Source organism: Prionailurus bengalensis, chromosome A3 (assembly GCF_016509475.1).
Source record: "Prionailurus bengalensis isolate Pbe53 chromosome A3, Fcat_Pben_1.1_paternal_pri, whole genome shotgun sequence".
In the NCBI taxonomy this organism is placed as follows: domain Eukaryota; kingdom Metazoa; phylum Chordata; class Mammalia; order Carnivora; family Felidae; genus Prionailurus; species Prionailurus bengalensis.
The window spans coordinates 1,320,348-1,339,642 of NC_057354.1; the positions used below are offsets into that span (position 1 = coordinate 1,320,348).

A 19,295-nucleotide genomic window follows, 5' to 3' on the forward strand; every position below is an offset into this window, starting at 1 on the left:
TCACAGATGAAGGAAGGGATTTACAGATTTAAGTTTCCCTTGGAAGTATTTTTCTTAGGCTACTTTTCAGAAACAAAATTATTGGATCAGTAAGTTGGAATGGACTGGAATCATGAGCGTGATCTCCCTCGTTTGGGCCGTGAGGCTCGCTGGCGGGGCCAGCCGGCCGTGGTGGCGCAGCTTAGAGTTTGGAAATGGGGTGAGTGTTCGAGGCCGTTTTGGAAAAGGTTAGTGCCCACCCACTCACACACACGTGAGGCTCCGATCATGGGCACCGAGCACCCCGCCGCCAGCACAGGCCGGCCCCGGGGCCCATGGGGGGCGCGTCTGTGACTTGAGCTGGTTCCTAAATTACATCTAGTGCATCGTCGACCTTTGAAAGGGAGTTCTGTACGGTTTTTGCCTTTTGCCACAGAAACGTTCACATGTGTCGGTTTTTACGAAGGCACATCCTATGGTGTATAAAGGGGCTTCTGTGTGCTTCTCACGTTTGTCTTTCCTTCCCCCCAGATGTTCTGACGGTATTTGAGAAAAACATCACATTAAAAAAACGTTGCAGTGCTCGTGGGAGAGAGAAGGAATGTGGGGGCCACTCACCTCTGGGCCCAGGGTCTCCCAGCTCTCCGGTGGGACCACGATATCCAGGGGGCCCTCGCGCACCGGGGTGGCCGATGGAGCCGGGGGGCCCCGGGGGACCTGGGGGTCCGGCTGGACCAGGCCGGCCCGCGGATCCCGGCGCTAAAGGCTTCCTCAGGTGAGCTGCTAACTGTGCAATTTGTTCTTTTGAAAAACAAAGGGGCACGCGTTTATTCAAAGCGGATTAGCGGAAGTGTTCTATGCCGCGGCTAAAACGTCAGGGCCGCCCGCCTTCCAGAAGGAAGTTTCACAGATCGGAAGTGGCCCGAACTTGGTGTGAGGGCACGAAACTCTAGTGCTGCCAGAGTACCGAGCAGTGAGTCAAGGCCCAGAAGGAGGCGCTCCCTTTGCGAGCTCCTTAAAAATGGCCAAAAGATGCCACTTAGTTCGGAAGGGCTGAAGGGGCATAGTCCCCGTCCCTCATGACTGATTCTTTGAACAGACGTTTAGAGCGCCTGGCCCGGTATTAAATCCCAGGGGAGGGAGCCCCCCCCCCCCCCCCCCGGTGCAGATGGACAGAGTGGACCCCCCAAGGACCCCAGGCAGCTGGGCAGGGAAGGGGGTGGGAGGGCACTCACCGCTGAGCATCGCCCCACACAGCTCCCGGATGTGCTGCTCGCTGGCCTCTCGCCCCTGAAACGCACCCCGTAAGCTGGTCAGCGGACAGGGGGGCAGGCCGGCACCTCCAGAGGCACCCCGCCCTCACTCTCGGGAAGGGGACCCCCGCCCCCGGACGCCGACCTCAACACAGGGAAAGAAGCACGTACCGGGACTCCGGGCTTCCCAGTGATGCCAGGCACGCCTTGGACGCCCTGGAAACCCACGGGGCCGGGCGGGCCTGGGACGCCATCCACGCCGCTGGTGCCGTTGGGACCCGGGATGCCCTTCGGGCCCAGCTCCCCTCGACTGCCGGACTAGGGGAGAACGGGACCAGTGCCCAGCAGCCCCGCCACGCACGCTCCTCCCTCTTGCCCCGCTTCCGGGCGGAGCCAGCTTCGCGACCTGTAGGCCCGTGTCTCCTTTGGGCTGTACTGTCGGGACGGCTGCCAGCCACTTACCTCTCCTTTGGGACCGACGGGACCACCGGGACCCTGCGAGAGAGGAGCCGTTGCGTGTGCTGCTAGGCAGGCGGGCATTTGCTTCCAGAGAACCAGGCCAGCACGTTACTGGTCAGGGATGGCCTCGAACAGCCGGGAAACTACAACTTGACCGCTTCAGGATCTCTCGTAAGTACGTTTTTATCTCGCTGGGGTTGTGTTATGACCACTGATGTTTTTGTGACTTAGTTTTCCTAAAGGGTATTTTCAGTAGCTGCTTCGTACTTTTTCTCACACGTGTTGACTTTGCTCCTGGCCGTCATTATCGTTATAATAAATGACGCTAAGCTGACAGTCTGTCCCTAAGGTTCCCTTTCCCCAGCTGTGTCCTCCTCAGGAAGCTTCCTGGCTGCCTGTGAACAGGCACGTGGTCCCAACCAGACAGCAGATGGCCCAGGACCCATTCTGCCATGGCGCCATCGGCAGCCTCTGGGCTCCGCAGCCGGCAGGAACTGCCACCCCCCATCAGATTATCAGGGACGGGTTCCCAGGGTCCTGCTGGGTCAAGGTCATCCGGGAATTCCCCAAAATAAACCTCGAGCGTGTGCGCGCGCGCACACACACACACACACACACACACGGAGCCCTGACCACGTCCTGGCTACAGTCACAGGGCTGTGGGCTGTGCCAGAGACGAGGGTCCCCGGGGCCGGGTCGTCGCCATCTCCCCCAGACACCTCGACAGCCTTAGTCACTGAACTGAAACCCTGGCCACGTGGCAAAGACCCTTCCCCCGAAACCCCACGACCGTCGTGCCCCAGCCTCCAGGAAAAGGTCCACCTGTCCATGAGCTCAGTCAAGGATTTTACTCTAAACATAACTTGATTTTTAGCTCTGTGGAGGCAGAGTTTTCTTGAGTTTTATCTGAACCGTGCCCCAGTTCCCGCCGAAAGTCACCGGTGACGTGACTGCAGGCAGTATCACGTGGACAGGAGCCCACAGGACCCACAGGGACACATGGGCCCAGCCCCTGGCCTCCACGCGGCTTCCCCCACTCCCAGGACCAGCAGAGACTGGCCTCCCCCGGACGTGGCTAGTTCACACTCAGCTGTTAACACAAGTGAGGCAGACTCGGTCACACTCACCAGCTCTCCTTTGTCCCCAGGAAGGCCGTCAGAACCTGCAATGCCCTGGGAACGACACGCCCCAACGTTAAACCACGTTCTCAAGCCTCGGGAGCTGGTTTGCGAGACCCCGGACGAGGGGGACGCAGGCTGACGTCCCTTATTGACCTGACACGAGGCTTTCTTGCCAAGCAGAATCCTCAACCAATATAAAGAGGACCTGGGGCCACCTGGAGGTCACAGGCCCAGCACCCTAGCCTTTCCAGAGAGGACAAATTTTTGACCTACAAACAGGCCTGGAGCCCAGATGCCGCCCTTGACGAGCTCACATTCCCAGAAGGTCCGCAGGAACACCCCTCCCCCGGGGGTCCCAGGAGCCGAGCCGGGGAGTTGGGCTGGGTGTCCAGGGCGGTCACCTCCACTTAGAGGGAGCAAGGAGAAGCCAGTCATGAAGACAGCGGGAGGGAGAGAGGAGCTCCAGCCTGCATCGATGGGACCAGCGGGCACCCACTCACCTGGTCTCCCTTCGGGCCTGCGGCTCCTCCGGGGCCCTGGCAGAGAGAAGGCTCGGCCTTAGAGGAAGCCCAGGGCCCCCGGGGGGGTGGAGCACAGGGGCCCCGGGCGCGTCCCCCAAGTGTCTTAGGGACGCCAGAGCATCGCAGCACGCGGGGTGCCGTGGGTGTTTAATGGGCCTCTTTGGGTTGGGTGTTGCTTGTACCACCAGTGACCGTGCGGGCAGCTGGCACCTGTAACCCTCGGGTGGCATCCCGAGTGGGACCGGACGTGTCTGGGGAGGTGCAGGCTGGGGTCGCCCCGAGAACAGAGAACATTAAAGTAACAATTGTCCGTCTGCTCAAACAGCAGCAGGAGCCAGAGCTGCCCTGGGAGGGGATGGAGGAGGCCGGGTGGGCAAGGTGGGGGGGGAAGGCGAGGACCCTGTGTGAGCACAGCCCCCGGGCCCCCTCCCCCACCCTCGCAGAGGCCCTGGCCTGGAGGCTAACGGAGGGCCGCTTTCTCGAGAAGGCCAGTGGTTTCCGTGGCCCCCGCCCTGCCCTGCCCGCCTCCCCGGAATGAAGCGAGGTCTGGACGGCAGCTCCTGGGCCTTCCCATCTGCAGGGGTGATGGCAGAGGCAAGCGCGGCCTTGGCAGGGCCTGGGGCGCACGTCCAAGTGGGGCCTGGTCCTGCCCCGCCGGGCGCCTGGGCGCTCTGGCCCGACCGTCCCGGGACCACAGGGACCCACACTGAACCCGTCACAAGACCGCTGGGAAAGTTAGAAGCAGTCACGGTTAACAACAGTCGGGGTTTTCACACTTGTCTTAAAGCAACATAACCCTTTGTCCGACCCTCAGCTGAAACCCGACGGGCCCCCACGGAGCCAGGAGCACCGGCCTGCCGGCCACCGGCAGCATGTGGTCCTCCCCTGTGGGTCCCGGGGACTGTGAGCAAGGGTGGGGTGGGGTAGGGCACCCCCTGCCGGGACAGCCACTTACCCGGTCACCCGTGACACCTCGGAGGCCCTGGGGGCCCGGCAGGCCGGGGTCTCCTGTGTCGCCCTTCCGGCCCTGCAGACAAGGACCCAGCTCGTCAGCAGCCACAAAGGAGCCCAGCGGGGACCCCTCCCCCTGCTCAGCTGGCCCCCCTGGGCGTAAACCCCGCCCCAGATCTCACCCACCTGGAAGCCTCGGACGCCAGGGGCTCCAGGAGGGCCTTGCGGGCCCAGAGCCCCCTGAAAGACAAAAGGAAGGTGGGGATCCAGCTCGCCTGCCCCCAGGGACGCCGGGCAGACACGGGAGCTGGCCCGCTCGCCGGGGACAGAGATGGGGGGCGGCCGGGTGTTGTGGGGGTGAGGCGTGCCCTCAGACCCCACACGCCCGTCAGCCTTGGGAGCCAGGCACCCACACCCAGGGCTGCCCGGGGCCCTGTGGCCAGTGTCCCCACGATCCCATCTATCCACCTACTCGGACGTGAGGGGTGGGAAGCCCCCACTGCACCTCACGGAGCCTGCGGCGGGCGCTGTGACTTCCTCCCTCGGCAAGGATGGGACGGCTGGGCCTGGCCCTCGGTGTCTTTTGGCTTTCGTGGGCTCAGCTCACTGACGTGTCCCAGATGCCTCCCCAGCCCGCACGGCGACAGGGCGGTGCCTCCCTGCCCTTCCCCCCCCTTGCCAGGCTACACCGGCCTCACTCACCGCCGAGCCCCTGTGGCCAGCCTCACCGCGCTCCCCAGGCACGCCAACGTCTCCCTGCACGAGGTCGGGGGGAGGGGGACAGGGGTCAGCAGGGTCCGTGGACTTAGGGCGGGGAGGGGGAGGGGGAGGGGGAGGGGGGACACTTACCGGGATGCCAGGCTCGCCCGAGGGTCCGGCCTCACCCAGCTCCCCGGCTCGGCCCTGCACGAGAGAGAGCCCCGAGTGTGCGCTCGTCCCTCCCTCCGGGGCCCGGGCACCACCCCCACCCCCACCCCCACCCCCACCCCCACCCCCAGCAAGACGGAGAAGCCACCTACCAGTTCTCCCTTCTCGCCCTTGGACCCTGCTCGTCCGGGGAGGCCCTGCGCACGTCAGAGGTCCGGGCTGTGAGCCCGTGGCAGAGCACCCCCAAAGCGGGGCTCCCCCTGCACAAACTCCCGCTCGGGGACGCGCAGGAGAAGACCCCGGTCCCCGAGGCCCCACCGGCGTAGCCCCGGCACCACCGAGGGAAGCCCACACGCTCACCGGCAGCCCATTGGGACCCTTCTCTCCTGGGGCACCGTTGCGACCGGCCTCTCCCTGCGGGAGGTCGGGGGACAGGGTGCTGAGGCCCGGGAGGCCCAACCCCCGCAGACCCCTTCTCCCCTGTAGGCCAGATACCAACCTTCTCGCCATCGAGTCCGGGCACGCCGTCCCGCCCGTCCTTGCCCGGCATACCCTGGGGATGGGGGGTGGTGTGAGGCCTGGGGCGCAGCGCGTCTCCTGTCACCCCACCCTCCCTCCCCAGGCCGGTGTGTCAGTCCCCGCAGGGGGTGTGCGGAGAACGCCGCCCTCCGCGTCTGCCCGGGGTTTTCACCACGCCCACAGCCAAGTTCCGTTGCGGCCCGTTTTGCAGATGAGAAGACAGAGGCTTGGGGGCTGGGATGTGGGCCTTCCCGATCCCACACTCTGGACCGACGTGGGAACAGAGAGCACAGCCCAGTGTTGGGAAACCAGCAGGAGGGCAAGCTTTCAGAGGAGGCCCCCAGGGGCCCGTCCTCGTCCCCGTGGGTTGGGGCTGGGAGGGGCTGAGCAGGGGACCGGGCGGTGCAGGTGCCCCAGGACCCTCAGAATGCCCCACGCCTGTGCCCACCGGTCCACCCAGCCCACGCTTCTGTCCCCTGCGGCAGACGCTCTGCCTCCTCCGCCCGGTCGGGGCCGCCCGGAACACGTGGCCCCGTGCCCTGCTCAGCCACTGCTAGGAGGCTCCGGACGGCGACAGCAGCGTTCGGCCAAGTGAGGGCCACACGCCGGCCGCGGACAGCCCCGGGCGGCTGAAGGAGAAGGGTTCTCCCGGGGGGAGACACTTGCAGAAGATGGGAGGCCAGCAGGGCCAGCAGGGGCCTGCTCTGTGCAGGGACACCAGGGACACCGGCCGTTGTCCGACACCGCGGCAGCCGCGGGCACTCACCGGCTCTCCGCCCGGCCCGGCCACTCCAGGGGCTCCTTTGGGACCAGGTCTGCCCTAAAAGACACATAAGCCACTGCATTTGGGACCTTGAGGAAGAGGAATGCTCCCCCCCCAGACTGTGTCCCTGGTCCCCAGGCAGGCTCAGGCCAGGAGCCCTGCACGCGCCCCGTGCCCATGACTCCCGGGCACCAGGGGCTGTGCTCAGGGCTGGGGGATGCCCAACCATGGGGGGAAGGGCTTGTGGACTCGGGACCTGTCTCAGCATCACGCGGCCGCCTCCTGGGCCTCTGGCCACGGGACTCAGCCTGGGGGACGACGAGGTTGAAGGCGTCTGCAGGCAGACGCCAGCTTGGGGCTGTCCCCTCATTGCTCGATCATCTCTCAGCTTTACTCACGGTCACTCGCTCAACCTGAGAGTCATTTTCTCTGTTATTCCATTTCACAGTTGGGCAACGTTGGCGCAGGGCCCAGGGCCTCTGGCGGGATGAGTGTAGCGGCCGGAATGCGCCCCCAGGAGTCTGGTCCTACAGCCTCCGCCCCCCTGCTCCCGGCACGAGCTCGTCAGAGCCACCAGAACTGCCGGTGACCCAGCTGCTGGCCAGGGGCCACCCCACCCTCCCTCCCCAGAGGTCGGCATATCTGGAGGAAGGACCCAGAGAATCAAGGTCACTTTACTTACAAGGTCACCCTTGGGGCCACGGAATCCGTCTGGGCCCCTCTCACCTCTGTCACCCTAAAATGACGGGGGGGGGGAGGTATGGAAACAAAAAGTTAACTGCAGAAGGTGGGAGGGCTGGATGGAGGGTCACAGGGGCCAGAGGGACGTTGACCACACCTCACACACGTCCAGAGGGAAGAATACCAAAGTCCCAGCGAGAACAGGCCCCCGCCGTAAACTCAACCCCCCCCCAGGTGTACCCACTCCTGCCCCCAGGTGTGCCCAGGGGTGCGTGCCCACAAGAGGACTCCGCTCCCGGAAGGGCCAGCCCGGCGCAGCCCAGGGGACTGAGGGAGGCGTCTGAGTGAGGAAGAGGAAGGGTACAGAGAGCCCAGGCCTGCGGGGGGCCACCCTCCACCCCCAGACACACACATACCACTTTCCCAGGGGCTCCTGGGATCCCCAGCGGCCCTCGGAATCCGATGGGACCCTGTAAAGGAGGCGGGGGGCCATCTGGGGCCTCTCATCTGGAGCCTGGCCAGCATCCCTTGGAGGACGTGGCTCCAGCCAGAGAGACCCTGCCTCCAGCACCCCCAACAGACACCCCCAGCGGGCCCCTCCCTGGTCAGCCGCCCAGGGGTCCCAAACCACCCCCCACCCCCCTTTTCCAAGGCCTCCACTCCGCTTGCCTAGGGCCCCTCTCCACCTGAGGCGGGGCTGACTTACCCGATCCCCGGGGGGCCCGGCCGGCCCCGGCAGACCTCGAAGTCCTCGAGGCCCCTGTAAGAGGAAAGCTGGAAAGGCAGGGCCTGGGCCAGCAGCACCCCCAGGACTGTACGCCCCCCGGGAGCCACAGAGGGCCCTAGGGTCTTCCCTAGAAGCACCTGACCTCGGGCCAGGTCCTGGAGGGGCAGGGCCACAATTCCTAGGATCTGCAGCCTGGCAGAGGCAGGACCGTGGCCCGGTCCCTCTTACAGGTGTCGGTGGACCGTCCCCTGCAGCCCTAAGCAGTCGAGAGGCTCTGGCCCCACATCCCCACCCACGTCTGGCCCCTTCCCCTGCTCACCTGCAGCCCTACGGTGCCTGGGATACCAGCGGGCCCGGGGGGGCCAGGATCACCCTGCAATGGAGATGAGGTGCCGTGAGCTGGGTCAGGCCTGAGCCCTCCCAGCACCTATCCAAACCCACTAGTGCCCCCAGATGAGCCCGTGCAGCAGGGGCCGTGGCCCCGTTCACAGCTGAGCCTCTGAGGTTAGGGGGGTTCTGGCCTTCCTCTGGAGGGCAAGGTCCCTGTGGCTTCTGCTCCTGCAAGGCCCCCAGCCTTTCCCAGACGCCTCTGCCTGGCTGGCGTGGGCGCGTCTACTGCCCGAGCAGCGACCTCACCGTGCCGGACATGTACCCAGCCTCAACTGGTGCCTGTGGGTAAGGGCAAACCAAAATCTTCCGCGGCTAGGGGCCACGGGGTGGGGGTGGGGTGGCAGGGGCCTCCAGGAGACCTCTCCAGCCACCAGCGGGGCCCGCCTGAGCTCAGGGAACTTCCACGTGAGACCAGGCAGGTGGCGGGTTCGTCCAGGGACCCTGCCCCAAATCACTTGGCTCCGACTGGCCAGGCCCCACAGAGGAGGCGTGCATAGCATGCCCCAGAGGCGGCCGGCACCCCCTCCCTGACCCACCGCCAGCGAGGCCCTGGCCCCCACCCCACCAGGCGCCCCTCCCTCCCTCCCACCCCCACCCAGGCCGACGGCCCTGCCGCGGCCCACATTCACCTTCTCGCCATCCTTGCCGACCTCTCCTTGCTCCCCTTTGTAGCCGGTGGGCCCCTGAAAGCCAGTGGGGGCGAGGAGTCACAGCCCACCCCCAGCAGCCCTGAACAGAGGCCTGCGTGGCCGCCAGATCAGGTGGGGAAACGGAGGTCTGGTCAAGAGGGGGCAAGGCCGGGCCAGGGAAGGGAGTTGGTGGCCTGACGCCAGCTTCCCTGGCTGCAGCTGTCGCCATGCCGCCCGGTCCCGGTGGCCACGCCGGTGCCCAGCCCGTTAACAGTGCTGAACAGGGGGGTGGGGACAGAGCAAGGCCCCCAGGCTGGGTCGGAGGCCAGCTCTCCCTTCTTCCTGGAACCACCAGGGCGGGCTTTGTGGAAGCCCACCTCCCCCCCGAGTCCCCTCCGGATCCTGAGGCTCGGGTCTGAGTCACCCTGTGGCCGCCGCTCACCTTGAACCCTGGCATTCCTGGGGGCCCGGGAGGGCCTGGGGGGCAGATGGCCGGGCACTGTTGGAAAGCAGAGTGGTCAGAGCGGGACCTGCCTCTCAGGTCAACACCCAGGGGCCCTGAGACGGGCCATTCCAGACGAGTGAAGGGACCTCAGGCCACACCAGGGCCTCCCGGGGAGCCCGGACGGGCCCTCGCTCAGTGTGGCCGCCCGGGGTGGGGTGGGGGGTGCAGAAAGGCACTGCCCGGAGCAGGATGGCGGCTGCCTGGCCCCTCGCGGGCTCGCGCTGGGAGCCAAGCTCCCCTTTCTCCGTACTCAGCGCAGCGGCTTCACAAAGGGGCCCTCGTCCCGTGTTCCCGCAGCAAACCTCGGGCCGGGGCTCCTGTCAGCGCACAAATGTGCTCTAGGAACGGACAGGTGTCCTGCAGACACGGATGGGGCACTCCGCGCCCAGGGCACCGTAACCCCAAGGGATGGCGCTGGGTTTCCTAGATCATTCCGCAGCTCATCTCTGCCCCTGCCTGGCCCATCGCCAGGGGCCCAGCCATTCTCCCGATTCTGGAAGGTTCTGGAAGGTTCTGGAAGGTCCCTAAACCCTCCCTCTGGGACATGCCCTGGTCAAACACTCCGGACACAGGGGTGGAGCCAAGGGCGCCGGCAGCGGGCAGGTCACATCCTTCAGGAGCACCGGACGCCAACCCCTCCGCACACACAGCGGAGAAGGACCTGGGGCCACCCCAGACGCGGTCTTCGTTTTCACGGGAGCGACAAAGCTCACAGATAAGAGTGAGTCCCAGACGCTAGTCCAGAGCCTTCTCTGCTGGGGAAACCCTCTGTGCCACCCGTTGTAGCCGACATCCGCCGAGTGTGGCTGAACGGTCAGCACCCGGCTGTGCCAGGCTACAACTGGATTCTGTTTCACTTCAATTCACATTCACACTCCTGTGAGCAGGGGGTGGGGGTGGGGGTGAGGGGACCCGGGGGCAGGAGCGCGGGAGGGAGCGGCTCATAGCCAGTGGGCAGAGTTGGCGTGGCGAGGCCACGCCCAGAGCTGGTGCCACCCACGCGGACCCGGGGGGTAGAGAACGAGCCACGGGGTCCCCGAGGCGGTGGGCTGGGCTCGTGCCCCCTCCCCCCAAGACGGGCAACCTTCACAGATGGCTGCAAGTGCCTACCTGCAGGTCAGTGGCGCCTTCAGGGAGGACCCCTGGGTGACCCTGGGACACAAAGACAGCTGACTTGGACGCTGCCGTCCCCCGCCCTCCCTGTCACCCACCACTCCGGACTCAGTCCCTTCATCCCTCACGTGGCCAGTGCTGGGCATTAACAAGGACAGAAACCACCTGTCCTGAGCCACTGGGCCTGAGCCCTGCCTGTCCCCAGGTCAGCTGACCCGGCTGCCACTTTGGCCCCGGACTCCGCCCGTGTCTGAAAAGGGGATGGGAGTCCACGTGGGTGCGGCTGGGGGCCCCGGGGACAGGAGAGCCACGTCATCGCTGCCTGGCACTACCCCAGCGAAGCCCTGGGGTCCCCTGCCTGGTACTTACAGGGGGTCCAGGAGGTCCCGGGGGGCCAGGGAGGCCCGGTAGTCCAGAAGGTCCCTGGGGGGTGGGTTATGACGTTAGGTGAGGGTGTCCAGCGGTCTCCCTCCCTGTGCCCTCACGGGGACGTTGCCACCTGCCCGCCTCCCCGAGCCTGGCCTGTGCATGTGCACACAGCACATCTCAAGGCCTAGCCTGTCCTTGTCCCTGAATGTCACTTGGGGTTTCCATCAAGGGCCATGAGAAAGGAAATGGGGGAGAGGAGGAGGAGGGTAGAAGGGGTGAGGGGAAGAGGGAGGGAAGGGAAGGGAAGGAGCAGAGGTGGGAGGAAGCCCTGGGGGTTGAATTGGGGGTGTCCCGGCGGGCAGGGCCCTTGCTCTGAGCAGGGGGGACGGTCAGGGCCAGCCACTCACCGGGGGGCCCCGGAGGCCAGCTCCACCAGGGATGCCGCTCACTCCTGCCTCTCCCTGGGGGGGGGGGGGAAGGACGTGAGAAACAGGGGTCTGCACCCACAGACCCACACAGGGCTGGTCTGCCCCCTCTGGAGGGACAGAAGGTCCGGTGGGGGGCGGCTGGGCCCAGCCCCGGTTTGGGACCTGGCAGCCCGCCTGGCCCGGAGTGTGGTGGGCGTGCTTGGGTGGGGCCGCGAGGGTGGTCAGTACTCACCGGGGGTCCGGGGAGGCCTTTGCCCTGCAGTGACAAGCACAGGGTCAGAAGGCGCTGGGGACAGCCCCCCCCCCTCCCCTGAGACAGGCGGGCTGTACAAGGGGGACCCCCAGACTCCTGGTGCAGGGGGCCCTCCCTGGGGGAGAGAGGACACAGCCCAGATGGTGTCCCAGGACCCCGGCCCTGGCTGGCTCGGCCCCGGGGGGACAGCAGGCAAGAGGGCTGGACGCTGCCTCTCAGGGCTCCCGAGGGCACCCCACCCCGGTCGGACCCTCCAGCTCCTCAAAGTCCCACGCGAGGGGGAAATGACACTCACCCCCAGCCCGGGGGGCCCCGGGGGGCCCAGACTTCCCTGCAGAAGGAAAGAGGGTCAGGAGTGAGCTGAGCCCAGGCGCCCAGGACTCTGTGAGCCAACCTGTCCCACCCGCCCCCCCCTGTGAAGTGGGAGCTCTCCGTTTTACAGAAGATCGAGGCCCCGGGGGGGACCTCTGAGGCCCAGCAGCCGGGACAGGTCTTTGCCAATAATCCCGCTGAGGAAAATCCATCCAGACTGTTGGAAACGAACGCAGGAAGCAGCCCAGAGCAGGCAGGACACGCCCCCAGGAAGGCCCAGCGCTAGGGCTGACCCGAGCCACACAGAAGGGCCCTGTGCCCATCTCTCCAAGAAGCCTTCCAGGTAGCCCCCCCAAAGGTCACGAGAGCTTTGGCCCCTGCCCTTTCTGCCGCTCCCCTGTACCCCGAAGACGCAGGACCGGCCCGGGGGGCCCCCGACAAGAGACTCCCTACAGAAAGCCCGGAGCCAGCCACCCTGGCCCCCGCCGGGTCTGAACGCTAGGACGGCCGCGAGCAGGGGCCCGTGTGTCGTCCCCCTGAGCCCACCTGCCCTTCTGTGGCCTCCACCTCACCGCACACGCGGTGGGACGTCCCAGCTGCCCTCAGGGCCACCAGCCTTGTGGACAGTGCTCAGCACTGGGGGTGGGGTGGGGACCTCACTCCCGAGTGGAACCCATTCAACTTGGGGCAGGCACTGACCCGTTCTCCAGGTGCGCCCTTGGGGCCCGGTGGTCCGTCCTGTCCTGTCAGACCCTGGGGAGAGAGGCAGGGGAGGGGGGGCTCGAGGGGTCACGCTGGGAGGACGGTCCGCCTCCCCCCCAGAGGGCACTCTCCTAACTAAAATGGGTCCGGACACCGGGAAGAACCTTGCATGCGGCCCCTTCCTCTCCCAGAGCCTCTGGGGGAGGTGAGGAGCTGATAAGCCCAGCAGGTGGGAGAAGTCCCTTCTCAGAGCCCTGCCGCGGCCCCCAGGGTCCTGGGGCCAAGGCCTTGAGCCCCGAGGACAAACGCAGCCAGCCTGGGGCTCAGAGGGGCCCAGGTAGCCAGAGAAACGAGAGCTAGGAGCATTTTCACCCCTGCCGCGAGCTGGCTGCGTCCTCTGCCTGGGCTGAGGGGTCTGGGATGCAGGCCAAGGGACCCCCCTGGGGGACATCCGGAGACTCTTGGGACCGAGCAGGCCCAGGGCAGGCCCAGCCCCAGCGGGAGAACTGCAATTAAACTTGACTCCTGGGATACAACCCCTCTGGTCCCGGCTCAGGGGAGGAGAAGGGAGGGGGCTCACGAGAGGGGGCTCTCCGGAGGGGAAGGGGGGAGGGGGAGGAAGGGGCGGGCACACTCACGTCCACACCGGGCAGTCCTGGGAGCCCAGCCTCCCCTGGTTTCCCTGGCTTCCCTGGGGCCCCTTTTGGTCCCTGGAGGGAGGAGGGGGAGGGCAGAGGCGTGAGGGCAGGTCCAGCCCAGAGCCTTGGCCTTCACCAATAAGGCTTGTGTTTTCCAGCTGCGGCACCGCCCAGCAATTAGAGATTGGCTCTTCTCCACCGGAGGCCCAGCTGCCGGCTTCCCTGCAGACCCCCACCAGCTGGGCCCGGCGCCCACCCTCACTGGCCCCAGCTGGCCGCCCTCTCCAGCCACCTCCCCCTGCTTAGTCACCTCTGTAGGAAGTTCACCTGGATGCTTCGTCAGCCGCCCGGGCTAAGGGCCTGTGCGTCCCTCTGGGGGACCCCCGGTGTGCCTTAGAACCCTCAATTCCTGGGCCTGAACAGCTCTGTGAAAGCCCAGGGCCCCTCGCCGGCGGTAGCAACCTGGCCTGGCTGGCACCGGCCCAAAGACCGTCTCAAAGCCAGCCGCCACCCAGGGACACGCTGAATCCCACACGCTCGCCTCCCGCCCCCTTCCCGCCTCTGAGGGCTCCTGCCTGGCGGGCAACCCAGGGCCCAGTGTGGTGGGAAGGGGGCGTCCTGACCCCTCGGTTCTAGGTCCACCCCTCCCCTCGCCGTAGCTGGACACTCACCGGGGACCCTGGCAGACCCGGAGGCCCAACTTCTCCCTGTAGAGGGGAAGACACCCACATGTGACCAAGCGTCCCCTGAAGACCCCGGCCCAGGGGAGCAGAGACCCAAGAGGCGACACGGGACCCCCCCCACAGGCAACCTCATCCACATCTAAGGGGCCCCCTCCTCTCTGGGGCCAGGCACAGGGACACACCCCCCCACCCCTCCACCAGACTGAGAAGCCTCGGAAGGTGGGCCACAGCCCCTCAGACTTGCAGAGGCCCAGGGGGAACGCCACCCCCGTGACCACTAGGCCCGAGACCCTTGGCCTGAGGCTTCCAGGCTTTTAAGTGGAACCCTCCCCAGAAGGAACGGCATGACTCCCGTCAGCCTGGGGCTACTGGGGGGCCGGGCGCCCAGCCCCAGCGGGAGGGGTGTGGGGGCCCTGGGTCCAGGGCCCAATGTGGCCACCATGACCCGCCCCGCCCCCACCCTGCGGGGCTGTCGCCGAGCACCCTGCGGGTTGAGATCAACCAGGGTTGGTGTGGATATGAGACTCAGGGCCATCTAGGGCCTTGGGGGCTCAGAGAGAGACTGAGGACTGGTCAAGGGGGGCTCTCGCGGGTGAGGAGGTCCTGGAGCAGGTCTCTGCTTTACATGGAAGTGGCTGGATGGGGGGGGGGGTTCACCCAAGATGGTCCTGGGGGAGGCTGGCCGCGGGATTTCAGCTGCTTGGATTGGGCCACACTTGACCTGGGGCACCCCTGGAGACAGCATCTCTGGGGCGGAGCCAGCTCCAGAGCCCCCCCAAAGCTGGCTCCAGCCCGAGACCCTCAGGGGACAGCCCTGCACCTCCACCCCCAGGGCCTCAGGATACAGGAGCAAGGGCCCCTCGGGGACCCGGAGACACGCACATCAGTGCCCACATTCCCAGGCCAAAGACTACCGTGCACCCCCCACCTGCTCTGGGGACGGGATCCCTGGGGGCTGAACCCTGAACAGGAACAAGGACCGTCTTTGTCCCTCTTCACACCCCACACCCCGCTTCGCCCCAGCCCCGACGAGTGGGACTTAGTTTTGTCTCCATCAGGTCTAGAGGCTCAGGGAGGTTGCAGCCAGACTAGAACCCCACGGAGCCCTCCCCACCCACAAACTCACATCAATGCCGTCCTTGCCCGGTTTCCCAGGTGGCCCTTGGGGGCCCGGGGGGCCTTGGGGTCCCACTTTCTGAAACGGAGAAGTGTCATCATGGAGTTGATCCCTCCCACCCTCTCCCGCGGGTCTGCCCAACAGAGCGTCCCCTGTTCCTGGGTCGGGAGCGGCACCGGGGGCCTGGCCCCGGGCCCCCCCCCCCACCCTGCCCAGGCCTGCCTCAGAGATCCCCCAAAGCCCGGGGCTGGCAGCGTCTGCTGCCTGGATCCTCCAGGAGGGGCTGCACCGCAGGGAGCCTCGGGGAACAAAGGCGACATTGTGCCCGTCTGGTGGCAGCAGCAGCCGACCAGGCCGGGCGAGGACAGGGCGACTCCTGGGCTCATCCACGAAGGGTCGCGCCATCCACGAGGGCCCCGTGGGGCGAACAGTCTCTGTGCTCCACGGCGAGGTGGGCGATGGGCCTCGAGGCTGCGCAGGCGGTCCCCAAGCGTCCCGGGTTCCGGGCTCACTCACTGGCCCAGGGTGGCCGGGGAGGGGGCAGGTTCGTCCCCCGGCTGTGCTGCTCGACGCCCCGTCTCAGAGCCCCCGGACTCCCACCCTGGCCGCCACTCTCCGGCCCCGCGCTCACCTGCGCCTCGGTCACGGTCGCGGCCAGGAGCTGCCCGAGCAGGAGCAGGGCCAGGGTGGGGGCTCCGGCCATGGCTGCACTCGCGCTCTGAGCAGCGGCAGCGCCGGCGGCCTGGGCTCGGGGCGGATGGCGGGCGGGGCGGGCGGCGGGCTGGACGCCAGTTCCCGCCCCGCCGGCTGAGCACAAGCCCCCCATTCAGCAGGGCCCACCTGGGGCTTCCGCGCCGCCCCACGCCTCCCCGCCGAGCCGGCCAGGGGGAAGAAAAGAGACCCAGTGGCATTTTTTGGCCAGCCTTGGAGTTAAAATTATCCCCGAGACCGATGAGTTACACACATATACCTTTTAGCAAAAAAGAAAGAAGTTCTTTTCACCACTTGAGCCCGGAGCAGGGCGTAGAGAGGGAACAGTCCCGCATTGAAGGGCTCCTTCCGAGAAGGGGCAGCCCCAGCCCCAGCCCCAGCCCCGGCACAGGGCGACCTCCTCGGGATCCTGAGGGCGACCGAGGCTGCCCAAGGCCCAGCGAGACCCCCAGCGAGGGCGAGCATCCCTGTGCCAGGGGCCAGACCAAGCCACGCCTCTGGCTCCCGCGCCGTGTCCTGCCATGGGCAGAAGTCTAGGGCCATGCCTGCTCGGCCGGGGACATCGCCCATGCCCAGGGGCCTCACCCCAAACTTTAGCAATCCTGAGTGGCCCATCCATGTTGCCCATCACTGGCAAAGAAAGGGCAGACTCTTACCCAGCGCTCCGCACCCCAGGAGAGGGCAAAGTGGCGGCCTCGGCCGAGAAGAAAGCCCCACCATGAGCCTGGGCCTGAGCACGAGTGGTGGACGGGCCCCTGAGGCTGGTGTTGGCTGTTCCTGTTTTTCACAAGATTTGGGCAGCTCAGGGCTCGCCAGATTTAGGCAAACTCTGCTTCCCCCTGGGAAGGCACAGGAACAGCAAGGTAGGGGGCAGCACCTGGGGCCAGGGGCCTCCATGGCCACCCCAGGGGACTCTCAAAACTCCAGGTCACCTACAGGCCCATTGCATTTGCAGGATCTCACCCCCCCCCCCGCCCCCCCAGGTGTCTGAATGTTTAGAATCCCCTAGGACATGCTGCTTTAGGATTTAGGGTGTGCTGTATGAGCTCGGCTTCTCGTTCTCTTTTCTTTTTCCCTTCCCTCCTCTTCCCTCCTCTCCCCTCCCTTCTCCTCCCGTTCCCTTTCCTTCTTTTTATTTTATTTTATTTTATTTTTTTAATTTACATCCAAATTAGTTAGCATCTAGTGCAACAATGATTTCAGGAGTAGGTTCCTTAGTGCCCCTTCCCCATTTAGCCCCTCCCCCCTCCCACACCCCCCCAGTAACCCTCAGTTTGTTCTCCGTATTTGTGAGTCTCTTCTGTTTTGTCCCCCTCCCTGTTTCTACATTATTTTGGTTTCCCTTCCTTTATGTTCATCTGTTTTCTCTTAAAGTCCTCATGTGAGTGAAGTCATAGGATTTTTGTCTTTCTCTGACTAATTTCACTTAGCCTAATACCCTCCAGTTCCACCCACGTAGCTGCAAATGGCAAGATTTCATTCTTTTTGATTGCCGAGTAATACTCCATTGTATATATATATACCACATCTTCTTTATCCATTCATCCATCGATGGACATTTGGGCTCTTTCCATACTTTGGCTACTGTTGATCGTGCTGCTATAAACATGGGGGTGCATGTGTCCCTTGGAAACGGCACCCCTGTATCCCTTGGATAAATACCTAGTAGTGCAATTGCTGGGTCGTCGGGTAGTTCTATTTTTAGTTTTTTGAGGACCCTCCATCCTGTTTTCCAGAGTGGCTGCACGAGCTTGCATTGCCACCGACAGTGCAAAAGAGATCCTCTCTCTCTCTCTGCATCCTCGCCAACATCTGTTGTTGCCTGAGTTGTTAACGTTAGTCATTCTGACAGGGGTGAGGTGGTATCTCATTGCGGTTTTGATTTGTATTTCCCTGGTGATGAATATGTTGAGCATCTTTTCGTGTGTCTGTTGGCCACCTGGATGTCTTCTTTGGAGAAGCGTCTGTTCATGTCTTTGGCCATTTCTCTAATGGATTATTTGTTTTCTGGGTGTTGAGTTTGAGGAGTTCTTTATGGATTTTGGATACCAGCCCTTTATCTGATGTGTCGTTTGCAAATATCTTCTCCCATTCTGTTGGTTGCCTTTTAGCTTTGCCGATTGTTTCCTTCGCTGTGCAGAAGCTTTTTATTTTAATGAGGTCCCAGTAGTTCATTTTTGCTTTCGTTTCCCTTCACTCCGGAGACGTGTTGAGTAAGAAGTTGCTGCGGCCAAGATCAAAGAGGTTTTTTTCCTGCTTTGTCCTCGAGGATTCTGATGGCTTCCTGTCTTACGTTTAGGTCCTTCATCCATTTTGAGTTTATTTTTGTGTCTGGTGTAAGAAAGCGGTCCAGGTTCATTCTTCTGCATGTCGCTGTCCAGTTTTCCCAGCCCCGCTTGCTGAAGAGACTGTCTTTATTCCATGGGATAGTCTTTCCTGCTTTGTCAAAGATCAGTTGGCCGTACGTTTGTGGGTCCATTTCTGGGTTCTCTGTTCTGTTCCATTGATCTGAGTGTCTGTTCTTGTGCTGTCCCTTTCCTTCTTCCTCCCTCCCTTCCTTTCTTTCCTATACTAGTCAATGCGAGCGGTGGGGAAAGAGTGGCATGCAGAATTCCATCTGTAACTGACCGTGGACAAGGGGGGAAACTCACAACCTCCGGCCCAGCCTGCAGGAGCTTCATTTCTGTGGGTGGGAGCTCAGGGCTTGCAGGGGGCCGTCGGTTTACCTGGGAGCAGCAGGTGGGAAGCAAAAAGGATAGAGCAGCGAGGCAAGATGACTGCTCACCGCTGGGGTGGACCGGCCGCCCCTCAGGTGCGAGGGTGTGTGTGAATTCCATCCAGAAGGGCCAAGAGACGCTCACAAGAGTTCTTGCTCCCCCCCCCCAGCAGAGTCTGGGTCATCCTAGGACCCCCTCAGACAGCAGGGTGGGGCTTGGGGCCAGCCCCCACCCCCACCCCAGCCCCTGCTGGACCAGACTCAGAGCAGCCCAGCTGGCCTTCACCCGGGTCAAGGGAATGAAACCCTGCTCCACCCTTCACCCCCAACCCATCCTTAGCTCCACTCAGCCCCCCCCCACCCCCCCAGCTGTTCCTGCCTTGAAGCTTGAACAGCCGCAGTGGGCTAGGGCTGGAGGAGGCCGGGCAGGGGGTGCCTCACATCTGGTATCACCAGGCAGAACCAAAGCATCACCCGTGTTTCGGGCCATCGCTCTCCGTGATGCTTGGCGGGTCAGAGCCAAGCACGGACCCGCCCCCCCAGAGTTCCTCCGATGGGATTTTCCTTCCTCTCTGCGGTTCCAGCTTCCCCACCGAACCTTGCTCCATACTGGTCTACACTGAGGACTCTGACCCGTACGGGCTCACACTCATCTTGGTGCCTTAGTTTCTCCCCTCTGTGGTGGAAACGGCATCACCGACCAAATCGGAGTTCAGGCACCTGGGGTCCTACCCCTCCCAGCAGATCAGGGGTGGGGGGGCGGGGAAGGGAGCCAACAGTCCAGGACATACGCCTCCCCAACTCCAGCTCTGGGGAACATCAACTCAGGGGCCCTCCCTCCCAATGATTTCCAGTTTGTGCAGCCCTCCCCCCAGGACAGGAGCGGAC

General features: G+C 64.4%; 1 protein-coding gene across 1 annotated transcript in view; it reads right to left on the bottom strand.

Moving 5' to 3' along the window:
• COL9A3 (collagen type IX alpha 3 chain) overlaps positions 1-15,743 on the bottom strand; it is a 17,634-nt gene extending 1,891 nt beyond the window's left edge. Inside the window, exons 1-30 of the mRNA XM_043553493.1 lie at positions 15,612-15,743; positions 14,990-15,058; positions 13,852-13,887; positions 13,181-13,252; positions 12,540-12,593; positions 11,824-11,859; positions 11,508-11,531; positions 11,255-11,308; positions 10,848-10,901; positions 10,476-10,517; positions 9,303-9,359; positions 8,861-8,914; positions 8,161-8,214; positions 7,821-7,874; positions 7,531-7,584; positions 7,116-7,169; positions 6,437-6,490; positions 5,651-5,704; positions 5,512-5,565; positions 5,304-5,348; positions 5,134-5,187; positions 4,987-5,040; positions 4,471-4,524; positions 4,289-4,360; positions 3,313-3,348; positions 2,819-2,863; positions 1,695-1,727; positions 1,404-1,550; positions 1,215-1,269; positions 598-780 (exon numbers count right to left, since the gene is read on the bottom strand). Coding sequence (XP_043409428.1) covers positions 598-780; positions 1,215-1,269; positions 1,404-1,550; positions 1,695-1,727; positions 2,819-2,863; positions 3,313-3,348; positions 4,289-4,360; positions 4,471-4,524; positions 4,987-5,040; positions 5,134-5,187; positions 5,304-5,348; positions 5,512-5,565; positions 5,651-5,704; positions 6,437-6,490; positions 7,116-7,169; positions 7,531-7,584; positions 7,821-7,874; positions 8,161-8,214; positions 8,861-8,914; positions 9,303-9,359; positions 10,476-10,517; positions 10,848-10,901; positions 11,255-11,308; positions 11,508-11,531; positions 11,824-11,859; positions 12,540-12,593; positions 13,181-13,252; positions 13,852-13,887; positions 14,990-15,058; positions 15,612-15,683 — 1,780 coding nt within the window. The 5' untranslated portion in view covers positions 15,684-15,743. The remainder of the gene's footprint in view (positions 1-597; positions 781-1,214; positions 1,270-1,403; positions 1,551-1,694; positions 1,728-2,818; positions 2,864-3,312; positions 3,349-4,288; positions 4,361-4,470; positions 4,525-4,986; positions 5,041-5,133; positions 5,188-5,303; positions 5,349-5,511; positions 5,566-5,650; positions 5,705-6,436; positions 6,491-7,115; positions 7,170-7,530; positions 7,585-7,820; positions 7,875-8,160; positions 8,215-8,860; positions 8,915-9,302; positions 9,360-10,475; positions 10,518-10,847; positions 10,902-11,254; positions 11,309-11,507; positions 11,532-11,823; positions 11,860-12,539; positions 12,594-13,180; positions 13,253-13,851; positions 13,888-14,989; positions 15,059-15,611) is intronic.
• Between the last annotated feature and the right edge of the window lie 3,552 nt (positions 15,744-19,295).